Source organism: Aulonocara sp. 'chitande type north' Nkhata Bay, linkage group LG10 (assembly GCF_057382095.1).
Source record: "Aulonocara sp. 'chitande type north' Nkhata Bay isolate Kocher_YH1m ecotype deep benthic linkage group LG10, A_spYH_male_GT1.1, whole genome shotgun sequence".
NCBI classification, from domain to species: Eukaryota; Metazoa; Chordata; class Actinopteri; order Cichliformes; family Cichlidae; genus Aulonocara; species Aulonocara sp. 'chitande type north' Nkhata Bay.
This window is the reverse complement of record NC_141353.1, coordinates 282,247-296,396: the sequence shown is the minus strand read 5'-3', so window position 1 is coordinate 296,396 and position 14,150 is coordinate 282,247. Positions and strand designations below refer to the sequence as shown.

Sequence of the window (14,150 nt, the reverse complement as noted above, 5' to 3'; positions counted from 1 at the left end):
AGAGGCGTTGAAAGGCTGCTGCAACGGAACTTATTGTTTCGGAGGAAAACACGAACACAGTGTACAGTCGAGTCTTAATAGCTTACTTACAACTGGGCCCATGAGGCTACATTCTTTAGGTCTATGCCTGTAACACTCTGCCTATTGCCTCCATATTAGATATTAGATAATTTTTTGAACAATAATTAAAAAAAATATTTCGTCACATCATTATGCGGGCTGCAAGTAGGGATGACATGGGCCGCGAGATTGAGACACAGGTATTACAGCCTCTTAATGCGTGTTTTGTTTGGGTTTCCACCAGCATGGAATTACCAAAAATAGAAAGAGCATAGCTAACATATGAAACAGGAAAAGACCGCTGTGTAATTCCTTCATTTCAACAAAGGTCGTGTCCAAATTCATGGGCTGCATCCTCCTGAGGACGCATTTGTAGACCAATTACGTCACAGCGACACGACGAAGGCCGTCCAAATTTGTAGACTCCTCCGAATGCAGCCGACAAATGTGTCCTCCTTTTCCCCGAATTTGAAGGATGGGTCGGGTGTGTCCTTCGTGGCCCACCATATCCCAGAATTCATAGCGCGGCCCAACCAAACTCCACTTTCCGGCAATGGTGGCTCTACTAAGTTTTAAAGGTTGTGTCCAAATTCATGGGCTGCATCCTCCTGAGGACCCGGCCTTCGCGGTCTACGTGGGCCGGGTCCTCAGAAGGTCGGGTAGGCCCGAAGTAAAAGGCTGGGGAAATTGGACAGTCTAGCCTTCTGATTAGCGTCACCGCTGTCTCGGTGGAGTTTAATAAACTCGCCGTCTGCTCCTTGCTATCTCAAATATAACAGGACACTGGCGTAAATTCTCGACTGTCTCATACTTCTGTTTAATCAGTTTTCTGTTTGACGTTTATTCAGCTGTGTAAAAACCAAGGAGGAACCCACCCAGGGGATTAATAAAGTTTTATTTTATCTAATCTAATAACTTTAATCTCACCCAAACGGATTTACTCACGAACATATAAAACACTGAAAAAAGCCTGACAATAACATTTTTAGGTTGTCTAAGTGACTTATATATTACGTTTAACCTGAGTAGTGAAAGTCCGCGGTGATCTAAAAATGATGTGCCGGGAGTTGTGCCGTTCTCGGCGGCTTCAGTGACCCTCGAGCTCCCGGCTAGCTATCGAGCTGGTGGGTAGTGTAAGAAATAAATATATATTTAGTGCTTATTGTTACTTGTTTTAATATAGTTTGCTTCCAGTTTAAGAGAGGGCCAACTTTGAGTATAAACTAGGTCGGAGGCTGACAGGAGACTGCACGCTTTGTGCAGAGAACAGGAAGCGTGGCATACAGAAAGTGAAACTAAGCAGAGTGCACTCCAGATCAAAACTGTGTGTGACATATAGCAGAACTATATATACGCCTTTTGGCTTGCAATGTTTTTAGAACTGTGGGTGCGTGTTCGTGTCTACAGTTCTCCGTTTCCGGAAATGTACAATAAAGATGATTTTTTTGAGCTTGACCACTGAGTCCAGGCTTTCTCTGTCGGCAAAGGAATTCAGGAAAAAGAACCGGAATTTACGTCTCCGAAAAGTCAAAGCACTTTCGCAAATATGCAATACCTTGGTAAATCGAGCAGATATTTGATGTTTACACAGCTACTTTCTCGCCTGAAAATATGTTAAAAGTTTATTTTGTGACCCATAAAGATTAGAAGGGGAATTTTAAAACTTAGTAGCGGCCGCCATTATTGGAAACTGGAGTTTGGCTATGAATTCTGGGATGTGATAGGCCACGAAGGACACACCTGACCCATCCTTCAAATTCGGGGGAAAGGAGGACAAATTTGTCGGCTGCATTCGGAGGAGTCTACGAATTTTTACAGCCTTCGGCGCGTCGCTGTGACGTAATCGGTCTGCAAATGCGGCCTCAGGAGGATGCAGCCCATGAATTTGGACACGACCAAAATTACTCTTATTAATCTTTCTGGGTCACAAAATAAACTTTAATCATATTTTCAGGTTAGAATGTGGGTGTGTAAACCTATGGTCATTTGACCTATGGTCAAATGAAACAAAAATTGAATTTTTTTGTCACAATTATGTTTCCTTCATTTGGCGAAAAAAGAGAAGCCTTTAACCCAAAGAACACCATCCCCACTGTCAAACATGGTGGTGGGAACCTAATGCTCTGGGGGTGTTTTCCAGCCAATGGACCAAGGAACCTATTCACAGTAAATGGGACCATTAAAAGAGCAATGCATGAAGATTCTCAACGACAACATCAGGCAGTCTGCAGAGGAACTTGGCCTTGGGCACCAGTGGATATTTCAGCACGACAATGACCCAAAACGCATAGCTGAGGTAGTGAAGAAATGGTTAGGAGACAAAAACATTAACATTTTGCAGTGGCTCAACCAGAGTCCTGACTTGAATCCAACTGAGAATCTGTGGAGGGAGCTAAACATCTGGGTGACGGCAAGAAGACCCTCCAACTTGAAAGATTTGGAGCTCATTGCTAAAGACGAATGGGCAAAAATTCCTGTGGAGACATGCAAAAAGCTGGTCTGTTATTATAGGGAGTGTTTGATTGCTGCAATAACCAATAAAGGCTTATCTATAGGTTACTGTGAAAGGTATGAATAATTCTGGACATAAAACGTTTTGCTCAAATGTCAAAAGCTGAGAATTTTTTTTCCCACAATGATGCCTCTTGTACATTGTACATATGCCTGTGTCATTTCTGGTAAAAAGAAAAACACTTGCTGGTTGAATAAAAACAACTTTAAGTCAAAATATGCCAGGGGTGTGAATAATTATAGGTTTGACTGTCTCTCTCTCTCTCACTCATATATACACATATATAATGTATGTGATGTTGAGTGTAAGGTGAGTGTATTTATAAATAAGGAGGAGAAAAGGAAAAGAGAGAGAGGAAAAGAGGCAGGTTGTTTGGAATGTCAAAGAAGGAAAAGTTGGGGACAAGAAAAAAAATCTTGTTAAAGAGAGTACAGACAGACCACTACAGCTCAGGCAGCCAAGGGCAAAAGAGGGATACAAACAGTAGTAACAGATGAACAAACAATTTTAACCCTAACAATACAATTTTTCAACTCCATTGAACTGGATGAGAGGAAACGGCTTCTACTGCATTCCTGAGAGAATGAGTGACAAAAATATGACATGATGAGAACTGAGAAGGATAACAGAGAGACGAGAAGGGTGGGACAGAAGAAAAAATGAAGAGAACTAAAAAAAGATTTTGGACAGTTGACAAAATAAGAGATTTACATTTTCAAAACAAAAGCAAAATCTAGAACTGATTCAGGTCAGCAGTTCCTCTTTGCTCTATCACAAGAGGAAGGACAGGGAATAAAAGCAAACAAGGGCTGGTAATACAAAGAGCTACTAATGCACAAAATGAAAAGAGGAATTGTTTCTGAACAGTTCAGTGCTTTGCTATTACCTTAAACTGTTGCAGTAGGAACTTTGGATTACTTTGAAAAGGGGCAGCTGAAAGACAGCGAGAGGGAGATCCAGACCAAAAAAGGTGTTGAGTCAGAGTTGGAGAAACTGCAGGCTTAACAGACGCACGGCTATGGGAAGAGAAGAAAAAGGAGAGACCCCGACAGACATCCAGGCATCTGAAAGACATACAAGCGAGGGAGAGTGTAAGTGACAGTAAACTGAGGGAGGGATAGAGAATATGATAAAAAAGAGGATGTCTGTATGAAAACCTTTGCTCATGTTCTGTGATCAAGCAGAACAGCTAGAACGGAAAGGCAATTGAGGAGGGTTTGCAGTAGAATTAGGTCGTGATCTGGAGAAAGCCGTTACTATAGACATAATTTTAAAGAGTCAAACCGGAGAAACTGCAAACTGAAGATTTAAAGTCATGGACACCAGGGCTTCACTACAGCACTAAAACAAACAACCAAGCCCTCACCCCCTGGGAAAAATGTCAGCGGGGCCTGACCTAGGTGCATCTGATCTGGCAGAGGGCCACAGGACCACAGGACCTGTTGGACTCCAAACACTGTTGGATCTACTGGTTGGCGTCTATCAGGAATTCTACTCTTCACCCTTTGCAAGGGAGAAGTATGTCTCTGGTTTTCTCCAGTGGGGTGAGTTCTTGCCTCTTGTTTTAGGTGTGTGTGATTAGGTATTTTATTTTGTATATAAAAGTATGTAATTAGCCAACTCCTCACAATTGCTCCTTTATAATATCTCTAAATATTACTCTGCTGGACATTATATGCTTCTTGGCAACCATTTTGTTTTGCTCTCAGTCTCTCATTCACTTGTACTCGTGCTGTTTAAGAGCTACATTTCAGAACAGAAAACCAGAACTTTACTTATTATTCATTAATGGATGGACATACAAGTATGACTCACTGGTGTAAATATGTGTAACTTAGAATCCACATTCTTCCCATCTTAAACAGTTAAGCTTCATTCGAATATAATTCACTGGTCATATAATCTGTAGTTTAGACGTAGCAGCAGGCTGTGGAATTGAAGTATAATGAAACTGCCAATGATTTTAGGATATAAGTATTTACAGAACAGGGATCATGCATGGAGACCCTTCAAACATAGTAGCAAAGTGGGCATAATCTATGGAATTTTTCATTATCTGTGTAAATAAGTTTGATGGAATCATACTTATATACATTATGATTCCCTTATGAATTCACTGTCACCCCAAGGATGGTTGAACAGGCAATAGGTTGCCAAGAATACAGTGATTTAATACCAGATATAATGATATAATCCCACAGAGAGAATCACAGCTTACATATAAAGCTGCTTTTTGTGTTCGTCTTTTGATTTTGCATCCCCTCTTTCTTCCTCATTATTGACAGAATTGATCCATACGTGTGACTGGCTATAAGTATACCAACTGTATTTTCCAGTAGGGTGGAGAAGCTATCATCTTTTCAGTGACGTGACATTCCAAATTTAACACAACATGTGTTCAAGAATGAGGATCTGGTTTCAGGAAACCACCTGATCAACAATCAAGCAGATTTCTGTTTTTAGCTGGACTAAAGAGTGTGAACGTCACAAGAAATAATCTTGCTTCACACAGGTGGAAGACTCATGGGCATCACAGCTAAGGGGAAAATATTCAATTATTCTATGCTGAGATGGTAGAGCATCACAAGTATCTCTTTCAATAAAACAATTTTAATAGACAACTAAAATGGTTAAGTACAATAATAGTTACTGTAGGCAGGAAGAAGTGTAAAAAAGCACTAAAATATTACAGTAAAAATAACTTCTACAATTAAATCATTAACTAACAAAAATATGCAAGTATATTTAGAAATTACTTAAAGTATTCAGAGTTACACCACTGACTGCAAGAAAATAGTCCCTTTGAATTTCACGTAATTAAATGATTAGACAAGAATTAATACAGAATCAGTGTTTTAATTCGCTAAGCACTTCAGCTCTAATTCTACATATACAAATTATAATTTGTAGCTTATTTTGGATTTTTTGTTGCACTTTTCTGATTCTACATAACTAAACTGTAAATCAGGCATTCTCACAGCACAGTTAATGATCTTTTTTTCTTATTATGGATAAATGACTCATTTATTGCTCTCCCTTCTACTTAGTCTGCTGTACATTAGAGGTGCAAAAGTGCAATAGGAGATGTCTGTGGAAGAGCAGCACAAAATGCAATTTAACTTGGCTCCTAGACCTCAGTCACACAGGCCTAGAGACCGGTCAGTATTTTTTATTTTTTTTTATATATATATATATATATATATATATATATATATATATATATATATATATATATATATATATATATACACACATACATACATACATACATACATACATACATACATACATACATACACATTAACAAACCACATCAAACCAAGTTCTACAAAAGGAAAGTGTGTTTTCATAGTCCTCTTGTGCCATCTCTTTTTCTGTCTGGTTTGCTTATGGTGTCTTACCTCCCTACATGGCTACCTAAACAGAAGATGTCATTGATGGGTACCAAGCCAGTGTCAATATTTACAGGAACGAGCCATGACTCCATTACTGCATTTTCTTTTCTTTTCTCTTTGTTGTATACTCTTAAAATGCTATCTTAACAGCACTGGTCAACAGAAGTTTTGGTAGCAAAAACCATTTCAGTAGCAAATGCAAAATCCAATATAAAAATAAAAACATATGTTGGTGGCACTTTCTATTACAGCTCCAAAAAATAGAAAAAGCTTGGTGTCAACCATGGTGGCCAAGCTGTCATCCCTGTTAGAGAACACCTTCCACCCCATGCAGGTCTTTTTGACAGCACTGAGCAACTCCTTCAGCGACAGGCTGTGGCAACCAGTGTGTCAGGGAGGGATTTAGGAGCTTGTTCCTTCCAATTGCTTCTTTACAATGACCCACAGCAGTACAATTACTGTATCTTTGTATTTCTCACACACATACACATGATATTCTAATAACATCAGTGTCTGTTATTACTGTAGAATACTGTCACTTTTTGTTTAATATATTTAACGCCTGTTATGTCCCGGTGTAGGGGTACCGGAACGCAACATAAGGGTTAAAAGCAAAGTGACACCGCCCTGGTTCCCAAAACCATACACAGAAGCCGATTTACAAGTTAAAGGTGGTTTATTTTGTCTAAACTGAAGCTTAACTCTAGGGAGAACAAACAAAACAAGCTTATTCAGAAATGGAGGTGCTATCTAAACCCTAGGTGAAACAAAAACCAAACAAAAGTCAAGTGCTACTCCTAACTGAATAAGTAAGGAGAAAACATTACAGACAATAGTAAGGCAGTTCACCCCATCTGCTTCCGCACCCATTTACACATGAAAAGTAATCTATTTACAAAGCTCAACAGTCCTTAGCAAAACATGTGCACAAAAGTCACAGAGTTTGGAGGCCAAGGACGGATCTGCTGCTGCTGTCAGTTGCTGTCCCGAGACAACTGCTGGAGAGGGTTTTTCAAAACAGCCACTTGATCAGGAAGCCAATCAGCAGCCGTCAGCTCTGGAATGACCTGTAGACTTTTAAACACAGAACAAAAAAAGACAGCCACCGGGATCCGAATTATGGCCCGGACCGTAACACACCTTTAACAGAAAGTGTGGAAACCAGTGCAGTTAGACACATTCCTCAGGCTAAGGCAGTATGCTGCACAGTTTGGAGCTTGTTGTCAAGTGTATCAACTCTAGTCCAATGGACTGCTTTCAAACATATCCTGTTCAAAACATAACGCATTTGCATTTATATAGCACTTTCCTAGTCTTAAAAATCACCTTGAGTGATTTTAGACCACAAGTCACAAGTTACATCCTTTTCCTTCTGGGTCAATAAAATATTTTATCCAGTTGGGAGAGAGACATTTTGGCGGTTATTAGCCTTGATAGAACTAGGTTATTTATTAGGTCATGTGCAGTGACTGTCCAAGGATCAGTGATGTGGATGACATGAAAATAACCTCTGAAAATAACAATCTCATTATATAAAATAAAAAGCATCAAAGCACCACAGGACTCTATATATTACTTTTAGTCTACTAACCCAGAGAATTGGCTTGTTGTTTTTTTAAATGTTTGTTGCTTTTTTAAATTAAATATGAGGGTGACTTTTCACACTTTTGTGAAGTAACTTTGCAATACGTTGTATATCTAAAACTGTTCTTTCTTCATCTAAAAAGTTTACGCTGTACGTCTGTGTCACCCATATTCCTCTCTGGACCTGAGAATGAAACAAAAAATAATGGACTGGAAAACTTCCCTCTATTCATAAACGATAGCTGCTATTTTTAGTTGTAAAGACTGAGTCCAAATCTGACAGTTGCTATGCTGAAGAGGAACTCCATTTATGGAAAACAGAACAATGTTATGCTTAACAGCAAGGACACAGAACAGGGAGCAGTATGCATACTCACAGGTTATAAGAGGCATCTGTGTTTTTTGGGAACCAGTTGGCCACATCTAAAAAAGAAAGGAATGCAAATTTCACTTTTAGGGATATCTCCATTCACATATGTAAAAAGTGTACATACCTGATAATATTCTGCTTAAGAATATTTGACTTGGGTCCAACTGGAATGGAATGGACTGTCAATTACATAGGAGTTTTCTAGTTCTAACTACTCCAAGCCACGTTACAAGCAAACATTCACGCATATTTATGCACCACTTTATTTACACAGAGCCTTATCGTGGCACTCAGGTGTGTACCACCCTATGAGTGCCATACATGCTAAGAATCAACAAATCAACCCAAGATGCAGATTATTGAGCTGTGAAAACAAGCCAGAGTATATGCAGGTCACTGTATGCTAGCACAAGGAGAATATGAAAATTTCACACAGAACAGTCTCAGCCAACTTAAACCCAGAGTTGTCTTACTGTGATAAGACCCCTGAACCAAACTGCTGACCACATGTCCATCTATTAACTTGTGTTTTTTGTTTGTTTGATTTATAACAGTTAGGTACGTTTAACTCCATCTTATGCTGTAGAAAGCAATTTGGTGGCATTATTTGTGTCCACTTGTCCTAGTACATCGAAAGGTTTTGAAAAGTTAGTGCTGAATTCTATGAATTTTCTTTTCTTTTAGACTTTGGTCTTGAATCACCACAGATCATCTCACAAACAGGGACTCCACAAGGGACTGTCCTGGCTCCATTAGATTTCACATTGTAAATATACAGCAGACTTCAAATACAAATTTGAGACCTACCCCATTCAGAAATACTTGGATGACACTTCCATTGTGGTGTGTGTATCAGGAATGGACTGGGAAGCTTTCAAAAACTTTCAGCAACTGAAGTCACAAAAACAACCTTATATCTAAAGTCTCTAACACGAAGGACATGATAGTAGATTTCTGAAGATTCAGGCCTCCTGCTGTCAAGGTTTTTAGGGTGGGCATAGAGATGGTAACAAAATATAAATATTTAGGTTTATATCTAGACAACAAACTAGACTGGTCCCTGGATACAGACAAACTATACAAAAGGGGAAAAATCACCTCTTTTTGTTAAGGAAACTAAGATCACTTGACATCTCTAGTAAACTCCTGCAGGTGCTGTTCTGTCAGCCTGTGGTGACAAGTGTGCTGTTCTATGCCGTTTGGAGAGGAAGGATCAGAAAAGGCATGCAAAGAGACTGGACAAACTAGTGAGAAAAGTTGGCTCTGTAATTGGAGTCATACTGGACACACTGGGGAAGGTGTTGGAGAGATGCAATCTAAATATGTTAGAAGCCATCCTGAATAACCCTGATCACGAATATCTTTATGGAACAAAAACATCCCATCATTACAAGAAGACTCTACTCTCTCTAACGTAAAACAGACAGAGGCAGAAAATAATTTGCCCCCACATATTTTTAACTCAAATACATATAGCAGATGAGCTATGTCAGACATGAATTTCCCATTGGAATCAGTAATTATTGTTATTCAGGTCATTCACAAGAAAAGAAAAAGAAATCCATTCTGGGTTTTTATCAGTTAATTAGTTCATTTCCCATCAGTCAAAACAAAACAAAGCAAAAAAAAAAAAAAAAAAAAAAAAAAAAAAAAAAAAAATCACACACACAAAAACTCTACACCAACCAGGAAGCAAAACAAGTATGAATCCCACCCAGTACTCCATAATTCTGTCATGGTCTGCAGAAGCAGACTGTGAAGGAGGACCCAAGTGCAGACACGGAAGGAGACAGAAATGAGTTTAAACAAAAGGAGAGCCATTCATTATGGCTGATTAAACATAAAATACAAAACGAGGTAAAACGAGGGAATGTTAGGGTGTCTGGGTCGTCAACCCAGAGTTTTCAGTTTTACAATATTATTGAACTTTGATTTTGCCATTATTTATCATTTCTAGTCTTTTGGTTTCTTTGTTAGAGTTGTCTGCCTTCTGGTTTCAGTCTCTGTGTTCAATGGTTGCTCTGTCTCCCCTGTCAGCTGTATCCCCTTGTCAATTCCATCTTTCTGTGTTATGTTTCCTGTTTTACTTTGAAAGTCCGTGTCTCATGTTAATGTGTCTGTGTTTGCTTCCCTTGTCTCATTAGTCCTGATTTGTCCCAGCTGTGTTTCCCTCCAGTATCCCATTCCCTGATTGCTCTCTCTGTGTATTTAAGCCCTGTGTTTTCTTTTGTCTTTGTCACGATCTCCCTCATCCCACACTGCATGCGAGAAACTACAATGAGGAAACATGAACATGACCATTGATTAGCATTCAAATATCTCAGTGAATACATAAAGATTACCACAAAGCAAGAAAGCACGAGACAAGGCTAATCAAAAGGTATTGGCTGAAGAATATGCTTATTACGCCAACCCTTTTAACAACAGATCTTTTTAAGCATGCAGCTCATGTACATAGGGCTCGAAGCAAAGAATGAAGCAAAACAAACAAACAAACAAAAAAAAAAAACTTTCCACCTCACATGAGTAACTACATTAAATTAAATTTCATAAAAATAATCAATGCAAAACAAGAGTTTCAGTATTATTATTTTTGCTCTTTTCATTCTTGATTTATATATTTTTCTAATACTCTATTTTTACACGTTTTTAAACAAGGAAAATGAACTCCACCTTTTTAAATCACTGTCATAACTATTCCACAAGTTAACTCCTCTAACAGAAACACATCTCTGCTTTATGTTTGTCCTTATCTTTTTTTTTTTTTTTTTTTTTTTTTTTAAACAAATCTGATCCCCTTAAGTCATATTGAAACTCTGACTTCAAACAGCTTCTGAGTACTTGTCATGAAACGCCGTGTGGCAGGCAGGAGATGAGGACTCAAAGTGCAGGACTCACAGACTCAAGGGATGAACTCAAAACCACAGCCTTATTTGCTGGTCACAGAAAAATGGGCATACAAAGTAAACTAAACTGGGAAACAATAAACTAAAACACACAGGGCGATCCACACAGCAAGAGGGACAACACGACACTGACTCAGAGAAACACAGGGTTTAAATACACTGGGAAGTAACGAGGGGAATGAGACACAGAAGGAGGGCACAGCTGGGAGAAATCAGGACTGACGAGACAAGCAAAGCAGGACACATTCACATAAGACACGCCCATCAAAGTAAAACAGGAAGTATCACACAGAGACGCGAACTTGACACGGTGGAGACAGCAACTAAGAAACACAGAGACATAAACCATAAGGCAGAGGACTCGAAGAACCAAAATACACAGAGGGAAACTCAAACAGGCAGACACAGACTTACACAGAACAGAGGGGACACAGAAACATGAAGGGCAAGGGATTGAAACTAGAAACCATAGAATAACTCACACAAGTACAATAATACAAAAATCACAAAGAACTAAACATGCTGGGTCAGGAGACCCAGGACCCTGACAGTACTATGGCAAAGCAAGTTATTTTGTGCTTTATACATTATCTGTGCCATTTTATATTCAACTAAATCATAACATTTCAGGGTATTCAGAACAAAATGTTATTTGTTTCTATATAGTTTGATTCATTTATAATTCTTATAGCTCTTTTTTTGTAACTTGAAAATAGGAAGAGTATTTGTTTTATATGCATTACCACCTATCTCTAGACAGTAAGTCATATATGGAAGCAACAGAGAACAATAAAGTGTGTATAAGGATTTCTTGTTCAGGACAGTTCAGTTTTGTAGAGAATGGTTTTTGACATTTTTGTTTTCACATGGTTTATATGAGACTTCCAGCTCAGCTTATCATCAATTATCGCTCCAATAAATTTATTTTCATATACTCTTTCAATTTCAATTCCATTAACCCCGATATTTGCCAAAAATAATAAATTTTGTTTTCTTTCTATTTAACGATAACTTATTTATATCAAACCAGTTTTTTAATATATTTAACTCCTTTTCCACTGTAGTCAGAAGCTGTTCTAGGTTTTTACCTAAGCAATACAGAGTGGAATCATCAGAAAATAATACACATTTTAACAGTTTGGAAACACTACATAAATCATTTATATATAATATGAATAATTTAGGTCCCAGCACAGAGTTACCTTCAACTTCTTAGATTTTACATTATTGATTTCTGTCATCCAGGTAACTTTTCATCCGCTTGTATGCCATCCCTCTTATACCATATCTCTCTAGTTTATTCATTATTATAGAATGACCAATTGTATCAAACGTCTTTTTTAGATTAGATTAGATTAGATTAGATTAGATAGAACTTTATTAATCCCTCGGGTGGGTTCCTCTGGGAAATTCGATTTCCAAAAAAGCACAGCACCGACAGAAGTTACAGAGTTACAGAATATTATATATATATATATATATATATATATATATATATATATATATATATATATATATATATATATATATATATATAATACACACACACACACACACACATATATATATATAAATACAGAGACAATATAAATAAAGTATACGAAGGGGATAAATAGAATAAATAGGAATAAAAATAAAAATACAAGTGAATTGCACATTTCAAGTATTGAGTCTATTGCACCGTTGACTATTTACAAAAGTATTGCACAAAAGGTATTGCACAGTGAGGTGAAGAGGCACTACAGCTTAGTTGTTCCCCCCTCCTTTGTCCTCCTGTTTCCCCTCCCTCTCCCCTCCAGGGAGGAGTTAAACAGTCTGATGGCGTGTGGGACAAAGGAGTTTTTAAGTCTGTTAGTTCTTGTCTTTGGGAGAAGCAACCTGTCACTGAACAGACTCTTCTGGTTGTTAATGGCCGTGTGCAGAGGATGTCTGGCATTGTCCATAATGTCCATCAGTTTCTTTAGTGTCCTTTTCTCTGCCACTGTCACCAGAGTGTCCAGCTTCATGCCGACCACAGAGCTAGCCCTCCTGATCAGTTTCTCCAGTTTCTTTAAGTCTATAAAAACACCAACAGTATATTCCTTATTATCTATTGCAGTAGATATCCCTTCTACAAGTTCCATCACTGCCATCGAAGTGGACCTTTTCGCTCTAAAGCCATATTGGTTATCACTTCGGAGATTATGCTTCTCAATATATTTATCAAGTGTATTAACAAATAACTTCTCTAAAATTTTTGAACCTGAACAGAATCATGAAATCTTTAACCTTACATGACATAGAGGGAAGCAACACAGATGACCTAACAAAGATGGAATGAAAACACACTGACTAAATACTCACAGGAATTGATCAGGGGAAGTGGAAACACATGGAGAAACAGCTGACTGGAATGAACATAATGAACCCACAGGGGAAGTAAAACAAAACACGTTGAACATGGAAACACACAACTCTTCAAGCTTCGCCATGATCCTATCTTTCGGGTTAGGTTCAGGTCATTGATAAAGGAGGTGGCTGACATCCAGAAGTCCTACCAGTGGCTGGACAAAGCTGGACTGAAAGATACGACAAAGACACTAATCATGGCAGCACAGGAACAAGCTCTGAGCACAAGATTCATAAAGGCTGGGGTCTATCACACCAGGCAAAACCCCAGGTGCAGGCTTTGTAAAGATGCCCTGAGAAAATCCAGCACTAAACAGCAGGGTGCAAGATGCTAGTGGGCAGGGCATACATGGAACGCCATAACTAAGTAGCTGGCATAGTGTACAGAAACATCTGTGCCGAGTATGACCCGGGAGTCCTGAGGTCAAAATGGGAGACACACCCTAGGGTGGTGCAGAATGACCGAGTTAAGATCCTGTGGCACTTCCAGATACAGACGGACAAACTGTTGATGGCTAACCAACCGGACATAGTGCCGGTAGACTGTAGTGATAGATGTAGTGATACCGAATGACAGCAACATCAAGAAGAAAGGAACACAAGAAGGGCTCAGAGAAGTGCTGAAAAAAAGTGGAGGGTGAAGGTAACGGTGGTCCCAGTGGTAATCAGAGGACTCGGTGCAGTGACTCCCAAGCTAGGAGAGTGGCTCAAGATCCCAGGAACGACATCCGAGATCTTTGTCCAGAAGAGTGCAGTCCTAGGAACAGTTAAGATACTGCGCAGGACCCTCAAGCTCCCAGGCCTCTGGTAGATGACCCGAGCTTGAAGGATAGACCGCGTGCAGGGGTGAGAGGGGAATATTTTTAATTTTTTTTTTTAAATTGTTACATCACGGTCTACTGGTACAGAAGTGCAACATAAGGGTTAAAAGGAAG

General features: G+C 38.9%; 1 protein-coding gene across 1 annotated transcript in view; it reads left to right on the top strand.

The window, feature by feature from the left end:
- Positions 1 to 3,607: 3,607 nt before the first annotated feature.
- Positions 3,608 to 14,150, top strand: part of dmpk (DM1 protein kinase) — a 93,438-nt gene continuing 82,895 nt past the window's right edge. Inside the window, exon 1 of the mRNA XM_086307645.1 lies at positions 3,608 to 4,116. Within this exon, the coding sequence (XP_086163771.1) occupies positions 3,951 to 4,116 (166 nt within the window). The 5' untranslated portion in view covers positions 3,608 to 3,950. The remainder of the gene's footprint in view (positions 4,117 to 14,150) is intronic.